Source organism: Phalacrocorax aristotelis, chromosome 2, assembly GCF_949628215.1.
Source record: "Phalacrocorax aristotelis chromosome 2, bGulAri2.1, whole genome shotgun sequence".
NCBI classification, from domain to species: domain Eukaryota; kingdom Metazoa; phylum Chordata; class Aves; order Suliformes; family Phalacrocoracidae; genus Phalacrocorax; species Phalacrocorax aristotelis.
The window spans coordinates 48,745,175-48,766,792 of NC_134277.1; the positions used below are offsets into that span (position 1 = coordinate 48,745,175).

General features: G+C 47.3%; 2 protein-coding genes across 7 annotated transcripts in view; one reads left to right on the forward strand and one right to left on the reverse strand.

Moving 5' to 3' along the window:
- The window catches only part of FYCO1 (FYVE and coiled-coil domain autophagy adaptor 1), a 52,479-nt gene extending 48,359 nt beyond the window's left edge, over window positions 1-4,120 (forward strand). For all 6 annotated transcript variants that reach the window (XM_075083421.1, XM_075083415.1, XM_075083420.1 and 3 more), the window contains exon 18: window positions 256-4,120. In XM_075083421.1, the coding sequence (XP_074939522.1) occupies window positions 256-331 (76 nt within the window). In that variant the 3' untranslated portion in view covers window positions 332-4,120. The remainder of the gene's footprint in view (window positions 1-255) is intronic.
- Window positions 4,121-8,888: 4,768 nt separating this feature from the next.
- Window positions 8,889-10,561, reverse strand: CCR9 (C-C motif chemokine receptor 9). The gene is made up of 2 exons (XM_075086127.1): window positions 10,544-10,561; window positions 8,889-10,052 (listed from the first exon to the last, which is right to left on the reverse strand). Exons 1-2 carry the CDS (start codon window positions 10,559-10,561, stop codon window positions 8,889-8,891), a joined length of 1,182 nt encoding a protein of 393 aa, XP_074942228.1.
- Between the last annotated feature and the right edge of the window lie 11,057 nt (window positions 10,562-21,618).

The following is a 21,618-nucleotide window of genomic DNA, read 5'->3' on the forward strand; positions in this document are numbered from 1 at the left end:
ATTCGACTGCTCTGTCTCAACCTCTGGGAAGGTAAACAGAAGCGAGCAAGTCACTTGTGACTCTTTCCAAGGCAGTTTAGTCAGTATCATCATCTTACTAACAACAGATAACAACTAATAACAATTTGCGCAGGCATACTTCTTTTTAACAGCAGTCAGTTTTTTGCCTGAGTATAAACTGAAAGACTGAATACAACTTTGAGGCTTCCTGTCTAGTTGACTTCAGCTAACATGATCTCTTTTTTCTGTTGACAGGTTTATCTCAAAAAAAGTGTTTTATCACTTGGCTATTGAGCGACCTGTCATCTATGATGGAAGTGATTTTCCATAGCCTGAATATACTGTGTTATTTTTAATTAAAATTTTAAGAAATGCTATTATTTATGTACATGTAAGCATTATGATTACCACTGTGTTTGAAGACTTTGAAACTATGCAATAGTTAAAATGCACTTAGAGAACATGTACACGCTAAGAAATGGAAGCCTTTTTAGGAACACTAATGGTTCTGTACTGTGTACAGATTGCTGAAAAGCCATGCTGTTTGATTTAACAGGTCAATAATAACCAAATTTTTTTCAGTGGGGAGAAGAACAAGCGTGGGGGCGTCTAAATGCAAACTGAAATTCTCTCCTGAAAATTGAATTACTTTGCTTCAAAACATATCCTTCAAAAGGAAATCTAAAGAAAAATGCGTATTTTTGTGGACGTCTTCACGAGAAGTAAACATAACCACTTCTGTTCTGCTCTACTGCCCTTACAGTCAGGACAGCAGCTATGCAATGCTTCAGTCTTCACAGGCATATATTGTAATCCATCTAGAAATTTTTATCTTTTCCAAGTTTTCCAAGTTTTTTCAAAGTTTTATATAAATAGCAAACGTAGGGCTTTTTTACGTTTTGGGCTAAGATTTGGTAGTCTGACTTCTACAAACGCTTTGGTACTGAATACCAGTTACAGAACAATACAAAACAAAGCAGCGACTCCTTTCACCTTTGCTCACTGTACTCTGTAAGTTGGTCCACTGAAATCAGCTGTTGCGGTGAGTACCAGTGGCAGAATCAGGAGTGTCGTTTGTAGAATAAAGTACTGCTCACTGTGTGATATCAGGAAGGGGAGTATTCCTTTTTCCTGCTTCAGCACCTTAATCATCTGCATTCACAGGAAAGCACAGGTTCTGAGGAGGTTAGCAGTCTCTCTCTCTCTGGACCACGTGAAAGGTAGCAATAACGTTTGAATCGGTCTCAAAAAGTTCATCCAAAACCGAATGCATATGCAGCCCTGATGAGCTCTCCACCTGGTGCCGGCATATTCTGCCCCTTCCTAACCGTTGCAGTGCCCTAGCCAACTGCTAACTTTCCATCGTGGATTTGGGGACAGAGCTTGCTGTAAACACTGCCTTTTAAGGGAAGACTGGCTTCTCGTTTATGCAAAATTTCCATGCAAACTCTCTGCTTTCTATATAGAATTTCACCTTCTTGTCAAAGTATCTGAAAGCAGATTTTCCTGTTTAAAAATCCTGTCTTCCGATGGAAAGGCAAAACTTTTGGCAGGAGAAAGGAGGAAAGCTCTTTGTCCCAGCCAGCCCTCCTCATCATTTTAGGTGTGTTTGATTTCTGATGTTATTGTTCTCCCAAGGAAACCTCAGACCTGGAAGGTTTTGTGCAGCAGTTGGTAGCAGACCAGCTCAGCCTGCCAAGAACCCTGTAGACTCTTGGCGGCAGCTGTAGCTGGTTTACAGGGGTCGTGGTGGGAGACAGAAGATAAAACATGAGGGGAAGGAAGAAGAAAAGGGCAAGCACAAGCTGAAGCAGATGGTTTAGGGAAGAGGAAAGAAGGCGCAGCAGCAAGCCTGTAAATGTAAAAACAAGGGCAGTAAATTTAAGGGATCAGGTCAACTAGGGAAGGAAGTCAGGAGAGTCCAGCTGGTGTCTATGTGTTGCCAGTCCAATCCATTACCCACAGGGGATCTCCTATACAGCAAAAGGCTTGTTGTTTAAAAGATGGTGATCACAAGCCAGGTGTTGGACAGGTACACAGTAGCAGCTGAGGGAGAGGGAAATTTCTTTTTATAGGAAAGAAAATAATACAGCAGATAAAGCTAGGGGTTGCTAATCATTCCAGTTGTTAACACTGTATAAATACAGTGATCTTGAAAAAGATTGTGAAAGAATGACTACCTTTTGTGGAGCACCTAGATTTTAGGTGTCTGGCTCACCTGGCTCATCAGAAGCTTTCCCTTCCCAGTATGGGTGTTGTGCTCTCCAGCCTCTGCCCGGCAGAGGGGTGAGCGGAAGGTGCAAGCTGGCTTACTGCCCCTCCCGAGGGAACAGGCTTCAGCGCAGTTAAACCCTTGCCTGGCTGTGTGCGTGAAAATGAGGTGGACAAGAGGCTGAAGTTGGCAATAAACAGCACACAGATCCGTTCATGAATTACGGTGTATTTCAGTGTTGAAGCTATGTTTTATATTTAACTAGACAAGAAGAGATTATTTATTGCTTAAAAATGGAGTACTGTGTACCACAGGCTATGCAGTTTCACTGAGCTGCTACTGCAGTCTGCTGCAGTTTTCCTTTAAGCTTTTAGGTGTGGTTTTTAAAAGCATTTTGCTGTTGTTTTAGTTAGAATACTAATCTTACTGGGCTATCTTTCTTAAAATGCCAAATGTAAGGTCAAGGGACACTGTCAAGTATGTTAGGCCAAAATATGACAACTCTGCTCAGAAGTATTGGAAATATCTCCATTCAGAATGATTTGACAGACTTGCCTCTGGTTTTCCTCTCTGCATCCCAGTTCTTAACGTTTTTTCATCCCGTGGCAAATATTTTTAAACTACTACTTATGTAATCTTAAAGTAATTGGCTCCATCTAGTAAGCCAGATGTTTCCCTGCCGGTCTTTCATGTACACAGTCCTGAGGCTGGCTGAAGCATATGCTTGGGAGGAGGGGAATAAAAACACTGGATTGGTTTTATTTCGCATTTGTGTCTTATGGTACCTTTTCTTCAGGTGTTCCTGCCCCATGAGAGTAATTTTATGGCTTTTTTTGCTCTCTGAAAGAGGACTAAGGGTGGGAGCCAGAACCTGTAGTAAAAAGATGAAAAGAAAAGGTTTGCTTCTAACCAAGGAGGGTATTTAAGACAGAGAAAAAGTTTCAAAAGAGGAAATACTCAAGCTGGTGAGGTACAAGTGGTCAGGAGTGCAACTGTTCAAAGCAGCTGTTCAAGAGCAGGAATCCCATCACGTCAGCTAGAAGAGGGAGTCATTTCTACCCCAAAGGCTATGCAGAGAAGGCAGTAAAGTGATTAGTACTGACCTTTTCTTTGAAGGTCCCAGATGGAGCCATGGAAACCCAATAAAGGACCTGGCACAAATGCAGGTTTGTGCAAGAGATTATTTCATTCAAGCACCTTGTACCTCCACTCATAAAGCACTTGTTCGTGTGAACTGTGCAAGGGATGCTGATAAATCTCTTTATTTACAGGTGCTCAGGTGATTTGTTGAATTGGGCCTTTTATTATCTGCAGGAGTACAATTAAGAGAAAATAAATATTTAAAATTGATCATTAAATTAATTGAAGGGGGTGTCACACTCGTGGGACAAGGAGAGTATAACTGTGGTCAGCATAAGCAATTGGGTGTTTTTCCTGGATGCTGGAACAACGGAGGGTAATATTTTTTGGTATGCAGAGGTTTATGCAAAGGAAAAAACATAGTTGCTTTAATAAAATGACAGTGTCCCTTTACTCAGCGTTACTCAGTGTTGCTTTATGAAAAATCAGAGATGTATTGCACAAGAGTTTACCACGTTACAAAATAGCAAAGCTACAAGAGCCTGACTTTGCTCCTTTTTTAGAATTGAAATTGCACTATAGTTTTAATTATCACCAAGGCTGTAACTTGTTCAGAAGCATCATTTGGTCTTAACTGCCAAAGAATTACAAACCCCATTCACATCACACTTCATGCTCCAGATGGGGGGGAAAAAAGATTTATGTATACCAGCGTCTGTACAGTTACAGAAATGTAGGCGGTTGTGTTCTGGAATGTTTCCTGATGCTTTTTTTTTTCCCCTTTTTAACCTCAGGAATTAAAAAAATAAAATTCTATATTATTGAGAATGTGTGTCCCTTTTCTGCCTATCTTGTAGAGGTAGCTTTGCCTGGAAGATAAATCAGATGGTTGTATGATCTACTTCTAAGCAGGAAAAAATTTTACAAAATAAGGAAAATAGAAAATAGTTTGTCGTGCTGGTGGACAAAGAGCCCATCTGTGCAGTACAACAGAGCAACAGCAGAGATCCTTAAATAAGTACTGAGCCAGCCCCCAACCTAGAGGAAGTATCACCATGTCCCAGTGGCTAAGAGCAGCCGGGCCTCCCCCAGCGAGGGCAGAGCCCTGTGGCTGAGGAACACCTTCATCCACCTTTGTTTGCCCTCGGAAGCAAAAACAAAGCTATCCCAAGGACAGCAGTCCTCATCGTTGTCCATTGCACCGAGCAGCGCTGTCCTTCAGCTTGGGCTCCCATCGGGTTTCCCCCAGGTCCTGGCCAGGTCTCTACGCCTGGGTTGCGCTGCACAGCTGTGGGAGGGCAAGAAGCGCTGCGTGATCTGCAGGCACTCGTCACACCTTGCCTCTGCATTTGCATCTGTAGTCCCAGACCCGGGGCATGTGGTAAACACATAGGCTCCTCTGAGCTGCTGGGGCCATCGGAATGGGGTCCGGAGGACAACAGGCACTGTCATGACCAGTCATCGCTTCTTTTATCTGTTATTTTGTTTCCTCACGGGAGTTTCCTGCTGGGGTGGAGGCTGCGACGCTTCCCATCCTCGCTTCCCAGCAGTAGCACCAGCCCCTGCTCCGCGCTCGGAGGCTCCTTGCTGGGACAGAGTCTCCAGTGACGCTTGGCCCACAGTGCAAGGGACCTGCAAGGCATCGCTTACCACCTGTAAGCGACTATACCTTGCTGTACAACAGCTCGGCAGGGGAAGCTGTAGCTGTTCAAAGCCTGTGTGTACATCTCCAGTAATCCATGTTTAGCCATACTAGACAATATCTCCTCCCTTCTTTGGAGCTGGGAGCAAGGCTCTCCAGCCTTAGTGCTGCCTTACATGGGGTCTCAACACACCTCTTTCTTGGCCTGCGTCCCAAGGCTTGGCCTCGGCACACCCAGTATGGTATTCTGCCGTGGGGACCATGTGAAGCTGCCACGAGCAGCAGTATCCTCTCCGTTAGCTCTTGAAATGTCAGAGGGATGCTCTGAAGTCCGAATATCAGGTTTCAAAACACATATGGCCCAGGAGGCTTGGAAAAAAAGGCAGCACTTGGGGGTGCTGGGACCATATCTGTCAGTATCTGGTCAGTTAAATGATGGGTAACTGATCCAGATCATACTTGGAAACAGTCGGTTTGTGCATAGCGAACTCAGATTGATGGTTCCGGTTTTGGGCTACTTTACCGCAACTTCAGTGATTCTTGCCGCACCCATCACCATTCTGTCACACCTTCCCATCGTTTTTCTGCTCTCGGGAAGAAGCACTTCTATAAAGCACGTCTCTGTTTCAGGCAGGAGCAGGCATCATTTAGGCGGGTTTGCCTGCAGAGAGTGAAAGTCTCTCAACTTCCTCTCCTTGTACCACAGGCAGGCTGGGCAATTGTATGGGACTGCCTGTACCACAGTTGTGGCTACCTCCGAGCCCCTCACCATAGCGAATTGATGACAACACGCAGCAACTGCCGTGGCCATTCCCACTACAGCACAGCTCCCCCCAGCCTTTGCCTCGTTCAGGGGTGTTAGGCCAGCGGGCAGGTCTGGCCCAGTTCCTGCCTGGGTGAAATCCAGGGTCCTGGCACACTTCTGGCTCTCAGAAGTCTGAGATGGGGACTAGGAGTTGAAGTTACGGGTCTCAGGGTGACACTGTAAGGCTTAGGGCACAGCCAAGCCAAGCTGCACCTTCAAAGAAAAGGGACAGCGGTGAAGACTGCAACACAAAACTCGGATCAGCTGGGAAAAAATAGCCTTAAAGAGCGGGGAGGGGAGCTGTGTAAGATCTCAGGCCTCTCACAGGACTTCCAAGAACTGCTCGGTAACTGTCCTGGTGGAGCTGTGGGTAAGGTGCAGGCAGCACCCCACAGGAGGTGTGAGGGGCTGTGGGGCAGGGGAGGCAATACCCCTTGCCTTCAGGGAAACCTCTCTTCCCAGGAGACAGCACCAGCTGAGGGCTGGGGACACCCTAGGGAGGCACAAGAGGGGTTTCAGAGGGATAAACCCAGCTAAAACCTCAGGGCAGCGGGACAGAGGAGCCCAGTGAGGGCTTGACCACAAGGAGCTGTGCTGCTGGCAGACAGAGGCCCCAGCGGATGGAAGAGGGGGTAATGGCAGCAAACACCTCCATGACCAAGTCCCTGCTGTGTGGTGGCCAGTGACAAGGGACCCCACTGACAAGGGACCCCACTGGGGACAAGGCTGCAGCCTGAGGGGTCACAGGGAGGCAGCTTCCCCACAAGTTCAGGGGGGTGCTGGCAGCCTGGGAAGCCACCAGCAGCTGCTGGGCGGCAGGCAGCCCTGGCAGGACAGACCACACGAGGCAAAAACGGCCCAGGAGGGCTGGTCCCCCAGCTCCCCCCAGCAAAGCAGCGGGGAGCAGCCTGACTCGGAGCAGGAGGTGCATGACCCGGGGATGACCCCACCACCCCAGACTGCTGGAAGTTCATCGCCATTTCACAACCCTCAACAGTTTCACTTGCCAACCAAGCATGAAAACTTCCTACCGTGTTTTGTGGAGCAAAGAAGCTTTCACCTTCTCTGAGAAGGCCCCGATATTCAAGTTCCCAGGGCCAGCAGGATGCCATGCAGGGAAGAGGACCTCGAGGCCACCAGGCAGGACCACTGGTCAGCGGCAGATAAGGTTTGTACCTTTGTTTGTTTGTTTTCATGACTCAAGGGCTCTTTTGGGGCTGGAAGGACCCCCTGGGCAGAAGCACCCTTGCCCCACCCCTGGGAAGGGGTGGCGGGGCTCAGCTACTGTGGGGAAGTGTCTGCCCCAAGCGTGCTCCGTTCCCCCACACCCTCAGAAACCTGCCCTCCCTCCCAAAACTGCACCCCACCCACTGCTTCGGGAGCTGAAACACGCTCCAGGGGTCCACAGCTGCGACTTCCACTCCCCAAGGCTTCGATACACATAGTAAACCCTGTGAGCAAGGTTTTCCTCTGGCCTTTTTGAGGAGGGTTAAATCTTGCCGTTGGAAACAGGTTATGCATACAGATCCAAACCTGGGAAGGACGTGTGGGCAAGAAACAACCAGTTCATCCCCTTGCTGTTTGTGGCTGTGCCTTTATTTAACAGAATTTCAGCTTCCATTGGTATTGAGCTCCACACAAATCACAAAACTCCCCCAAACCCTTCTTACACATACTGTGAAAAATGTATACATCTTTCACCATTTTTTCCCTATGGAAAAGGTAAAAAAATTTTTAAAATCCTAATAAATATGTATAAAACCAGCATCATATCTGCTTAGATATACCCTATTAGCTAAAAAAGCAACACCAAACCTTGCAGAAAGCTCATATTTATTGACACTTTAACAATTAATGCACAATGAAAACACTTTGTTCCTGCGAGAAATAATTACCAGAAGGCAAGACAGGTTAAATGTGATGGTTTAAAAGAAAGCCTCCTCAGCACTACAACTTGGGGTTGAAGGCTGGGAGATGCAGGGTGCAGCTGGTCAGGACAAGCGATGCCGCGTCCCAGAGAGGGGGAGAGCGAGGAGGAACAGCCACCCGGTGCCCCTGCGGCCTCGGGGACTATTATTGTGCCACCGCCAGCATGCCGAAAGCCGTATAGAAGTTGCAGGGTGCATTACAGCACGCTGCTTTTGGGAACCACTGCCGCCACCAACCTGAAGTCTCAACCCAAATTTCATTAATATTAGGTGCGACACTTAATTACTCTCTGTCTTACTGGCCCCAGGCTAAATATATTTTCCTACCATTAGCAAAGATATCAGCACGTAACTGGAGGTCTGTTGAACGATGGGTTTGATTTTTGCGTTCCGGTTTACTACAGCTTTGCACCATACAGCAAATATCTCCAGGACAGACAATTCAACATCTCTGACGCCCTTGAATTTTTACTGTGAGGTGTGATTTGTTTCGAGTATCAAAGTAGGAGCTGTAGCAAATAAATTCTACGCAATTTCACTTTATGTCACATAGCTAAAATATAGAAGAAAGATAGATCTAATTCTTTATCGCCCACCTTAGAAACACGAACCACTGGCTTTCCTTTGCAACACAAACTGCCCATGTGGTAAATCAGACTTGCATCTGCACAATCACAGACTGCAGCATTTGCTTGATGCAATAAACCAGTGTAGGAGTGAAAAGCTGTTCTCCTTTACAGCCGACAGGACATGGTGTAGGTGCAGGCAGGGCTCCCGAGCCCAGCCACCTCCGTAGGAGACCCTGGCTGGACAGCAAATGAAGGCTGAACCCCCTTCTGCTGATTCCTATGGAGGGGATGGGTGGTTCATCCTGCTTCATATGCTTCTGTTGCTACGGCAGCTCCGCTTATCACCTCCCTGCAACGCTTCTTATTTCAGGTTGTGGTCTGAGCTGCAGATGGGCAGGGTATTTACAGCTGTCACAAAGATAGCTTTTATCCTCTATCAGTTCTGCCTAGAACAAGTATGGCTTCATTTGCCGCTCTGTGCCGAAGGTTTCCTTTCCTTTCAGCCAGCAAGCCCAGGTTAGGTCCCGCATGGTAAGCACAGGGCGCTAAGGAGCACCCAGCCCTCCCCACTCCTCTGAGACAGTCCTTGGGGTATACGGACAGTTTCCAAAGAGTTTGGTGCTCCTCCAGAGGGGAGACAGCGGGGACTAACTTACAAGAGCCCTTGGCAAGGAGGGGCCATAACGGCAGAGGTCAAATGGGTGCTGAGGGTCAGCGAGCTTCTCACCCGCCGCCTGCCCAGCATGGCGAAGGACCAGTTTGAGCTGTGCTCCTGGCTGTCATAGGCAGGGGGGCACTGCTCTTGGCCCCCGCTCCGGCAGGAGCTGCCACTTGGCAGCATCCTGCCTAGCGCCGTCCTGAACCGCTCCCCAGCAAAGACGTAGAGGAAGGGGTTGAGGCAGCTGTGGAGGAAGGCGATGCTCTGGGTGACCTGCAGCCCGATGTCCAGCTGGTTGGCAGCCTGACAGCTATATGCCACCCTGGTGTAGGTGTTGATGGCTTTGACCAGCAAAACAATATTGTATGGGAACTGAGAAAGGAGGAAAGCGGTGACGATCATGGCGATGATCTTCAGGGACTTCTGCTTTTGGGTTCTTCTGGCTTGCAGGAGGGTGTTGATGATAAGGGCGTAACAAATAATGATGACAAGGAGCGGGAGGAAGAATCCGATTGTGACTTTCAAGGCCAGGACACTAGCTCTGAAGGACATGCTGACGTTTGGCGGGTATGTAATCTTGCAAACTGTTATGTCATCCACCCTCATGCTTTGGCTGTACATGATTTCTGGGATGCACAGGCCCACGGATGTCAGCCAGACAGCCAAGCACATGAGTTTGCTGCGCAGGAGCCACCTTTGCCTAGAAGTTTTAGCTTTTGCTGCTTGGACAATAGTGATGTACCTGTCAAAGCTGATGCAGGTTAGAAACAAGATGCAGCTGTAGAAGTTGATCTTATACATGCTGTTGACGACTTTGCACATGAAGTTCTTGAAGATCCAGCCATCGGAGGCAGCCTTGGCCCAGAAGGGGAGGGTGAAGAGGAGGAGCAGGTCCGCAATGGCCAGGTGCAGCAGGTACAGATCCATCATGCTCCTCCTGAAACGGTATTTGCAATAGACAAGCACAACCAAGATGTTTCCTACTGTGCCTACAGAGAAGATGAGCCAGAAAAACACCGGCAGGAAGGCTTGAGCAAACTGCCTGACCTGCCTCTTGTCGCACATGAAGTCTGTATCGTTCACTGGGTTTCTATACAGGGTCAGCACCGTGCTGTCATTCCTATAGTAATCCAGGCTGGTTTTACCAGGGTGGGTGACCTGCAGTGGAACATCAGGTAAACTTATGTTGAGAGGTGGCTCAGTAAAGCATAAATTCAACTGCACCGGATGCAGCTGAAGATCCCCAATATGTCCCATTTAAGATGGGAAAGCGCAAAGGCTGCCAGCAAAACAGAGCGCATCTCAGACTGCTTGAAGTGTGTGGCACAGCAGACACTTACAAAAATCACCTATTGAGTAATGAACTCTTTACAAAAGAGCAATTCACCACCTCCAGCCAACTTCAGCTATTAAAATGGCAGGTGGTGAGAGCATTACCTCTGTCAGATCATTCAAAACACTGCTGGCTTGGAAGCTTCAAATACATAACAAAATGCAAAATCCCCAACCTGGAAAGAGGTGGGGAAGACGACTTTGCGTTACTGCTATGATGGAACAGCCCCGTTGGCTCGAGAGAGGCAGAAAACTGACAGAGGCAAAGAGTGGGGAAGAAAAACGGAGATTAAACAGCAGTGTAGCTTTATACTCACTGTGCTTGCCACTGCCATCTTCAGCCAGACCTTTACTCAGTCCTGAAGGAGGCTCTGTAACCTGGAGAGGAAAGATGCGGGGAAAACAAATTATTTGAAACAGCTTTGAAGTTGAACTGTGACTCTTTTCTTCTTCTTCTTTTAATAAAAACCTCAACATTTTGAAAGAGTCTGTCCAGGAGACGAACAAACCACACAGAACTTGACGTCATGGATTTGAATTATTTAGCTATTTCCATTTTAAAAATTTACATTTAGCCCACATTAGGTCTTAAGCTTCTCTATGGCACTTTGCTGATTGAGTCCTTTGACGTACTAGAGTCAGTGTGATCTTATTTTTAATAAGATGTAGAGTCCCCTGTGCATACATTAAAAAAGAAAGTAATCTGAAAGCACCATATCTTCCAAAAGGTTCATGAGAATAAATGAAATGTGTCTCTTAAATTGTCTAGCAACTAACAAGGAAAAGTACCTGCCTTTAGTAGTAGCTTGCAAGTGTTAAAATATTTGCAACCCCTGCAGAGACTGATAAATCTCTGCCTGCAACACCTCTTTCTTATCTGTGAGTTTAAGTGCATTGCTCATTGCTGTTGGGCTGCAAAGCAGATCATTATGCTCTGCTAAACAAGAAAATATTGGTTTTTTCTGTTGAGATTGCTTTTCAAGTCTGTCTAGCACCACAAACGGTAGCTGAGCCTGGTGGACTCAACACGTGTCATGTACTCTTAAGTATTCAACATGTTCTGCACCAGCCCACCTGTGCCAACGCTTGGGGATGAAGCCAGGGGACAACACGAGGTGGGTTCTGCTGGCGCTACCAGGGACCTTCAGCTAGCACAGACCTTTCCTCTGGAAACTGGTGCCTTCAAAAGCAGGTCATGCAACCAAGAGGTCACCTTGCAGAGACAAACCTGCCACCACAGCAGCAGCTGGATGGAGCCAAACCTTTTCCATGGGTAAATGGCCCACGTTCATGCTCTGGCTTCCTTCCAGTTGCTCATTGTGCGCTGACTAAAAGCACCTTCTCCGGTATTATTCAGGGCGTGAACTGATGCAGCATGCAGTTCGCCTCCCCAGCCTGCATTAGGTTTTCTGAGTTAGCAAGTTCATCAGCAAAGCTAGTTTACTGTAAGCAGCTGCTTTTAGGGATGGCAAGGGTGTCCGCAGCCACGTCTCTGTGGCACCCTCTGGCCCAAACTGCCTTTGATCCCTTCGCCTGCTCTTGGTGCCGAGCTGAACGCTTGCAGCAAGTACTTGCAGGGTTTTGGAATCTGGTCAAAAAAATTTAATGCACTTGTTGCCATCTATTTAGAAACGATTGTGTTCAGAATGCACAGATTAGAGACTAATCCTTCCAATTTTTATCTTCATGAAGCAACTTCGGATGAATATGAATTTTTAGATGCAAGGTTGGCAGCATGAGATCTTTGCAATAACATAATGAGTCTAGGCACAGAGTGTTTGCTTAAAAATAGATTGAAGAAATAAAAATAGTCATAAATACGTGCTCTTAATTTTACATTTTCTATCAATATACAGAACTACATGCTGAATTATGCTGGTCCCTGGAGTTTCAAGGACAGATACAAATTTAGTACCTGGCTTTTAATGATGCTACGTGTACCCCGTGCATAGTAGTTGAATTTGCAATGCACAAAACTCAAAATATACTTTCATTTGACTTCTTTTCAAAGAAGACTACCAAGGAAAGCAAATAGCCAAAGCGTACTAATGCTGCAGTGTAGTGCAGCGTTTACACCAGTAAAAACTTGCAAGCAGGTGGAAAGAAACCAGCTGTATAATACCTATAAATCAGATATACCACATGTAAATACTAAGATGTAGAAACTGAGACCAGTCATAGCCATGCATATACAAATGATGTTGGATGGATCTGCTGAAACAAGTGGAAAATGCTTCTCCCCCAGCTGTGGTTCAATACAGCAAAGTCTCCAGCGGCAACAGCCCCACAAGGGGTTTTCTTTGTCCCTGTCCCCCTCCCCATTGCTGTCTGCCTAACCAGCCCAGGGAGCAGTGTGGGCACAGCCGGGGGCTGAAGGGGCGGCCAACCCTGCCAGATGCAGGCATTGAGGGTGCACCCACCACAGCCCCCTCATCACAGGCGAGCTCATGCACAGCACAGTAAATATAGGGAGAGCCGAAAGCTGAGCTGGATTCCTACCATCCGAGGAGCAAAGCGTCACAACCTCACCTGCAGTGCAGAGGAGGCAGTGAGCTAACCACAGCAGCCGCTTCGTGCTGGGATTTTGCTTTGTCGTTACTGCTGTGCTTGGTACAGGTCATATTAGGTACAGGTCATATTAGATACAATGAGCTTTCAGATGTTCTAGCCAGCACCTGATTTTTTTCTTATGGTGAACTTCACAGCACACTGAAAGTTGACAAGGAACAGGCCATCCCTTGAGATGAGGAGGGGCTGCTATTACTCAAAATTAATTTGATCCCTTTTTGCTTATTTTGAAGGGGAAAACCATAGTTTCAGGCATCACTGCACTAAGTGCATGACTCACCCTTCCCAGCTACTCAGCAATGTCAGACCTGCAGTGCTCCACCTGCTGCAACTCCTCGCTTCAGAAACTCCCCAGCGAGTTGAAATCTCGAACTAGCAGAGCCTCATCCCCACCACAACAGCGCAAAATTGGGCTATCAAGGCTGAGATCTGCTACATAAAACCCGAGGTGACTGTGGCCAGCAGCAGGCAGTCAGTGAGCTACTGATTTCTCTCTGGTACCCATTTCCAAAATGTCATTGCAGCATCTACTGAAGGGTGCAGAGCTGCGCATCCCCAGGGGGCTTTTTTAATGTTATTTTAGCTGTCAGACCTACCTTAAATTGCAATCAAAAAAGTCATTGTAACTGGGTGAGTTCAATGGCAAATGAGCTTTTTTTTAAAAAAAAAAAGGGCAATTTTTAATTCAGTTTCCTTTCCACAGAGGCTGCACTTGGGAAAGACAGACATGAATAGCGGAGGAGGAGACTCACCCGGACAGTCACTGCAGGGGGTCAGCCCAGCCGTCACACCTAGCAGTCACGCTGCCGCACGCGGTGTTTGCTCTTTGCACCCACGATTAAGCTTTGGGCTTTTTGTAGGCTGACGTGGGTGTGTGCTCCCCAGACCCCAGCCTAATTAGACATGTCACAGGCTGTGTGTGGTTTACACGGTTTAAATGGCTCAAACACAGATGGCAATCTTCTCTTTTTTTCTTTTTTCTTTCTTTGTTTTCCTGGTAAGCACTTTTGATAGCAGAGGGAAGACCTTTCATACCATTTTCTGCTCGCGTGCATCATCTAGCACAGGGCAAATCAGAGGCTGATCCGAGCATGGCTGTGTCCACTTTCACTGGGGGGAAAAAAAAAATCCCCAAACAAGAACTGGGTCCTCCTGGGGAGCCGTCAGTGTCCCCTGGGCGGGGTGGGACAGGAGTGAGGAGCCAAGTCTAGTCCTGCCTGCTCCAAGCTGGCCCAAAGGCACAGCTCCCCACAGCTGCCTACCAAGGCTGCAAGCAAGCAGGGGCTAGGATCGCAGGGTCTGTGTGATGCCCCGCAACATCAGGTGCTTTGCAAGCAACAGCAAAATGGAGCAAAATGAAAGTACACCACCTTCAAGAGGAAAGGCCAGGCTGTTCTGTCCACAGAAACTGGGGAGAACCAGGGCGGGACTGCATGCAGCCACATAAACTCCCTGCTGGTGGCAAGTCTTATGTGGCAACTGTCCAGAAGAATGTGGCAGAAAAGATTTTGAAGAGGAAGACAGTGAGAAGTGGGTAATATATAAATGAACTTGTATATCTTATGTCTTCTTCCTGGCAAGGTGGCATGCAAATTACGGTGATTTAAATTCCCCTCTCTGCAGGAAGCCTGAGCATCATGGGGTTTTGCTTAAATGTTGGATGGTGTTCAGATGTGACCAATGCTTGTTTGACTCACAGCTCAAGAAAATTTCCAGACTGCAGTTCAGGCTTAGTTCCAATTATGGAGAAAACAATAGTTTGGGCTAGGTTTGTGGGTTGGGCTTAGATGTCACTTGGCACCATGCTCCAGCATCAGCAGCGTGGCATTCCCTTGCAATGGGAAGGAGCCCAGGGTGCTCCACACTCAACTGCAAAATCCCCACTAAGGTCTTTAATAATTAGTTGTCCTCCTGAAATTCTTCCTGAAACAGGTGTAGGTTTGTATGTGATGATACTTCTGTACAGCACGTGGCCTCTCTCACCTCCTGGACACCCAGGTAGGAAAACAGAGGTGGAGGAGCAGCTCTCAGCGAAACCCCAGGGACCTGCTAAGGAAAGAATAGGTGTGAAAGCATAGGCATAGCCTCCAGGCTCAGGCACAAGTTACTCTGAGGTGGCAGATGGCTGCCTGCTAGCTGAGTCATGGTAATTACCCTGAATTCAAGCTAGTTTGGCCCTCGGTGTAATTCAAAGTGATTCAGCATTGGGAAAGCTACATTAACTGCAGTAGGGTAAAGGCATGCCTGTGAGCAAAGCCTCTGATGCAAAGGGTCTTCACATGCTTTTAGTCTTTCCGTGAATAGGAGCCCTCTCACGTTCTGGATTTAAGTGACTTCAATTAGATTAGCTTAATTCTCCCTCGAAGCGAAGTAATAAGTATAACTTAATGTACCCACTTCACACAGCCAATTCCACTGTCCTAGAAGTTCCTGGGCTGATAAATCTCCGGACCAGGATGTGGGTGGCTGCTCATCCTATTAGTTTTTTTCTGCCACATGCCACTTATTGAGTGTCGTTGACAACAGAATTTTTGCCCCTGCCAGTGGGAACAGAAACAGAACAGTGTGAACGTTACAAATCCTTTTGCCAAATTTCTGCCAAACTGGTTCCCTATTTGCATCCTCGCTCAGCGCCATCCACAGTTAATTCATTTCAAACCAAAATAGAGACGATGAAGTCAGTTCATGCGATACCAGAATGCATCATGAGATAACTTGTGATTTCCCTCCAGCTCATATCATTACAAAACTAAGCATTTCTCTTTTCCTTACAAATATATTGCTTTCATGTTCACCAAGAGAACTTGTAACACTTTTTGTTTGTTTGTTTGTTTAAAGTAAGTGGGACAATGAAAACCGAAAACATTTTTATATGTCTTCTTAAATTCAGGGTGTTCAATTTTAAGAACAACTTGGGGATGATTTTTTTAAACTCCTCATTTAGTGCATGTACTAATGGCAGAGACGTACTCAGCTTGATGTGCTGCTCAGGTGCTGGAAAGATTTTACAGAAATAGAACAAACTTGGGGTTACACCCTCTGCTGAGGCTGACCAAGAAGTTTCCTTTTTTCACAGTGAAAACTGCACTGTGCTTGCACCGTATCTTCCTTTTAACATACCTTTTTTCTTCTCCCCAGGTATAAGGAGGACATTAATCTGCTTCTTTCCAAGCAGGCTATTTTACAGGTTCAACAACCTTTCAGCTGGTCTGATTAGGAGAGGCTGTGGCCACGATTCACCGTCCTCTATGAGGAGGATATTTGCACATGGTTAGATCAGTGCCTCTCGAACACAAGGAAATCATGTTATCTGGGAACTTTCTATACATCAAAACACTTGAGGCGAGTCCTAGGAACATAAGATTGGACATGACAAGTCACCTCAGCTGTTCCTTGTTTCCCCAAAATGAGGCAAGACAAAGCACCTGGGCTATTCCTGACAAGCAAGAGTTGCTCTCCATCGAGTAATCTCTTATACCTTCAAGCAAAGAAAAGATGACCCTGTATAATATCATTCCCATCCTAGACACTCAAACACTTTGCAAATCAGAAGCATGGTTCTGTAGATCTTTTCAGCGTTTCTTATTCCACCAATAAAGCAATTTCAGCCAGGTTACTTGCTTATGTAAACTATGCAGAGGGTTTACTGGGGCTTTCCATACCATGCAAACAAAAGGGTGTTCTTATTCCCATTTCCAGCGGGTGTACAGAGTCATTACAATGATCAAAAGTGTTTGTGAGTTCACTGGTTTAGTTTCTTTTTGGTTTTTTTGAGGGTACATCATGTTCTCGTAACTTCCCCGGAACTGAGCCTGTAGCAGGTGGAAGCGCAAGCGGCACTCCTGTGAATCCAACCCCAGCTGTCTGGAAAACAAGGTACCTGCAACAAGAAGTCATGTGCAGCGACACAGGTCTGACCCCATCCTTGCTGTCACCCAAGGTTGCCACAGCAGACACAGGTTAGATGCTCCTGCAGGAAGTCGAGCTGCCTTGGTCACAAAGTCCCATCTCTCTCCAACTTGGTATTTCAAGAAAGCCATATTTTGACCTTTTTAATGATGCAGAAACCTGTGAATTACTGAACCCTTAGTTCAGATGGATGAGGCATTCTTTTGGGGCTGGAACGTGGTTTTCTAGATGTGGTGCATTCTTTGTTTCTCAAATTCTCAAAGAAGTGTTTAGCCATGAGTTTTTAAAAATTGATTTTGCACAGTTGTTCTAGGCCTTCACTCACTTGAAAGCACGTATTTAGGCTTCACCATTTAAAACTGCATCACACCACCCTAGTTAAACATATGTTTTAATAACTTTACTTATTGAAATGTTTTACAGGGCCAAACCTAATTTCTAGTAAGGAGGATTAATGGGCTTCATTCAGTGAATTTTGTCAGCACACACAATATTAGCAGTGCTTTTGCCGAAGAGATTGGTGACGTGGTAATGATAAATCACACTTGCAACAGCAGAAACTGTGATTTCACATAGTTAGTCAGCGGCATCCAGCAATTCAGCCGAGTCACTTTAAAGGGTCACTTTAAGGTGCTGTTGACTCTCTTGAGGGACAAGATACCTTGCAGAGGGATCTAGATGGATTGGAGTATTGGACAATCATTAATAGCATGAAATTTTACAAATCCAAATGCTGGGTTCTGCACCTAAGATGGAGTAATGCTGGGCACGAGTGTAAACTGGGAGAGGAGTGGCTGGCAAGCAGCCCTGCAGAAAGGGATCTGGGGGTGCTGGTTGACAGCAGGCTCAACAGGAGCCAGCAGTGTGCCCTGGCAACCAAGAGGGCAAACCAAATCTTGGGGTGCATCAAACACAGTATAATCAGCCAGTAAAAAGAGATTATTATCTTGCTTTATTGAGTGTTGGTGCAGCCTCACCTTGAGTGCTTTGTGCAGTTCTGGGCCCCACAATTTAAGGAGGATGTGAAGGTCCTTGAGCACATCCAAAGGAGGGTAACAAAGTGTGTGAAAGTGGTTGAAGGAATGTCCTATGAGGACCAGCTAAGGACTTTGGCCTTATCCACTTTGGAGAAAAGGAGGCTGAGGAGTGACCTCACTGCTCTCTACAGCTTCCTGAGCATGACAATTTGAGAGGGAGGTGCTGATCTCTTCTCCCGGCATCCAGTGATAGGATGCATGGGATTGGCTCAAAGCTGCACCAGGGGAGGTTTACACTGGGCATTCAGAAGCATTGCATTACCTAGAGAGTTCATTGAAGCCCAAAGCTGTCAGTGTTCAAGAGGTGTTTGGACAATTCCATAAATAACATGCTTTACCTTGGTCAGCTCTGAATCGGTCAGGCAGTTCAACTAGATGACCATTATAGGTACCTTCCAGATGAACTATTCCCTTCCCTTCCCATGAGTCGAATAACCATGAGACTGTTATTTCCCTCAAATGACAGGGGGGGTTTCAGCTCCAAAACCACTTTCAAGGACACATATTACAAAGGTTACAAGTGCTAACAGGAGTTTATTTCATTGTTCTGAACCTGTTTCAGAGCAGATGCTCACAAGCGTTAACCCGGTGTGCACGTGTAGCCAGGAACAGGCTGATGCAATCCTCACTTTAGCTTGAAAAAATATCACTTGAAGCCTGGCAAAGGAAAGCAAGAGCTACACAAAGTTGCTAATTCCCTACATCGTGTGGGGAGCTGGGTGCATGATCATTGTGTTTAAGAAAATATTAACCTTTGCCAGAAATAGGAAAGCAGGTAACGGCTGATGCACAAAGGCAGCGCTCTCAAGAGCAACCTGAAAAGTTTTAAGAATGTGATTTTTCTCTCTTTTTTTGGTAATGAATTTTTTTCATGTGGATTTTTATCTTGGTGTCCACAAAACCCCCAAAACCCTCTCACCCCTACTTTAGAATTGGTTTTTCTCTTGTGTTTCTAAATTCTTTTTTCATTTCAGCCTGTAAGAAGAAAGGACTATCACCAATGTCACGCATCCCTTGGGATGAAAAACTCCAAGAATATGGCAGCAGGAATACAGGCCCAGCAGTCCCTGTTTCCTGAAGAGCAAGAATTTGAAGAATGAGGATCGGGACTGATCACTCACAAAAGAAGAGAGGAGGACGTGCATGGTATTTTCCAAAGTATTGCACTTAGCGATGCCAGTTTGACTTTTTGCCTTCCCAACATTGCTCCGCTGTAATTCTTGGCCAGTGGTGGGCAAGAAAGCCCGAGCAAGCCAGGGCACGAGTAGTGCCTTGCAGGTGCAAGAGCAGGCGGCAAGAAGCAAGCTGAAAGGGCCCCGAGGAACCCTGACAAGGGGCTGTGCTCAGTGCTACAGAGGACAAGAAGCAACCCCCGAGGGCCAGCCTTGGGGCCCATCCTGGGAGCCTAGGAAGCTTCCTCCCCCCGGATGCGGGGCACGAGGGCCACCTTCATGGAGCAGGAGCAGCAGGCACCTCACCAAAATGGCCCAAAGAAGCCCTGGCAAGGGGCCGTGCTCATTGCTGCGGAGGAGGGCAAAAAACCCCCAGGGACACTTGCTAGCCCACCATGGGGGGAAAAAAGCCTTCCTCCCCGCAACTGCAGGGCACGAGAGGCCATCTTTGTGGTGCATGAGCAGCAGGCAGTAACCTAGCCAGAATGGGGCAGAGGAGCCCTGACAAGTGGTCATGCTCAGTGCTGCAGAGGACGGCAAAAAACCCCCGGGGACCGGTGCCAATCTGCCCCGGGGGAAAATTCCTTCCTGACCCCAGTGCTGGCGATCGGGCTATTCCCTGAGCATGTGAGCAAGACCCACCTCCTTGTCCCACAGGCTGGTCACGCCTCCCAGGAGATGCCCAAGCCCTATTTCCCCTTCAGCCTGCAGCCATCACAGGGGCTGCTGACAGGGGCCACGTGCCCCTGGCCTAACCGACCTTGCGGGCAAGAATCCTTCCCACGCCTGGCAGGACACCAGCAGGCGCTCCAAAGCACTGGCACCCCTTGCAACAGCTCCACATCCCATTGCTTACAGCTAGCTGCTCCTGGCTCTGCAGAGGATGAGGACAGGGTACTCTGCATTGCTCCTCAAGTGCTCCTCGAGACAGCATTCCCTTCCTCTTGCTGCTGGGCTTGGTGGTTCTTCTTATCTCCTGAGCAGCTGCTGCCTCTCCCCTGAAGGCTGAGGCAGGATTTCCGTCCATCAGATGGGCTTTGAAGGCAGCCCCACCAAGACCTGGCCTTGCAGAACAGAACCTCCGGCAGCCATCTCCAGCCTCCAGTCTGCCTCCCTCCAAGTAATTCCACCAGCTCCTCAAGGACTTCCTCTTGGACATCTTTGGGCTGCCTGCCGGGCAGGCTGGCCACAGGACACAGGAGGGTGCCCCCTTTATCCTGCCCCGCAGCGTTGTGACTGCTGCATTGCCAGGTGGTGGCACTGTGACACAGGGGTGATGGGGCCCTCCATGCGCAGACCTGCCCACCACCCCTCCACCCAGCATCCTTCATGGAATCATAGAATCATAGAACCTACCGTTTAGGTTGGAAAAGACCTTTAAGATCATTGAGTCCAACTGTGAACCTAAGGCTGCCAAGTCCACCACTAAGCCATGGCCCTAGGTGCCAGCCACATCTATACATCGGTTAAATACCTCCAGGGATGGAAACTCAAGCACTTCCCTGGGCAGCCTGCTCCAGTGCTTGGCAACCCTTTTGGTGAAGAAATGGCTCCTAATATCCAATCTAAACCTCCCCTCGCACAACTTGAGGCCATTTCCTCTTGTCCTACTGCTTGTTACTTGAGACAAGAGTAACACACGTCTCTTGCCCCTTCCCCCATGACACCCACCTCGCCACAACCTCCTTTCAAGTAGCTGTACAGAGCGACAACATCTCCCCTCAGCCTTCTCCTCTCCAGGCTAAACAACCCCAGTTCCCTCAGCCAGTCCTCACAAGACCTGTGCTCTTGACCTTTCACCAGCTTCGTGGCTCTTCTCAAGGAAGGTGTGCTCTTCAGAGGAAGGCCTTTGGGTGCTGGCTCCAAGGCAGGTGCCCTGCCCAGGAGGCCCAGGGGGCTGTCCCTGCCCTTGCTGGCCATGCACTGGGCACAGATGAAGCCACCTGGCAATGGTGGTGGGATCAAGTTCCTGATGAGGTTATTCGGCTACAAAGGAACTTTTTTTTTTTTCTTTGGAATTTCTCAAAGAAACAATGACAAACAATCCTCTAACATATGCTTCGTAATTAATCACTCTGTGAAACTGGTGCTATGAGTGCAGAAACCCACCAGGCTATGCCTATTCAGTTAAAGGATCTCAACATTTTGATGCCAGCTCCGTGTGAAGAGACAGGCCCCTGCGCATGTCCAGATGTGGCTCTGATGGATCAGCAGGCAGAGCGAGGCTATAGACGAATTTCCGTGCCAGGAGTGCCCCGTGCCCAGAGGGCTGTTAGGAAAAAGTCAGTCTGCCAAGAGCAAGGACTTCAAACCATATCTCATTTAGCAGGGAAAACCTGTGGTTTAGTGTCCATGGAATAATGGCTTCATCATCACTGTGTATTTTGAAGACAAAAACATTGCGATAACTGTGTAAGAACAACATGGATCCATCTAGTGTATTGCATATGGAACTGACAAGCATTGCTAATAGGTACATTATCAACTGATGGGCTTGATTATCTACTACCTGATTTCTACCAACTTTACCAAAAGGCAGTAGAACTCATATTTTTTTATGGTTGTCATGAAAAGATATTGAAAAACATTGTGTTAATAGATTATCACCTAGAAATAAATCCCATTAAAATTCATTTGTAAAGCCCTGATATGACTAAGGCTCTGATCCTTACATGTTTTTTAAAATGTTTCTCACCTCATAAACTG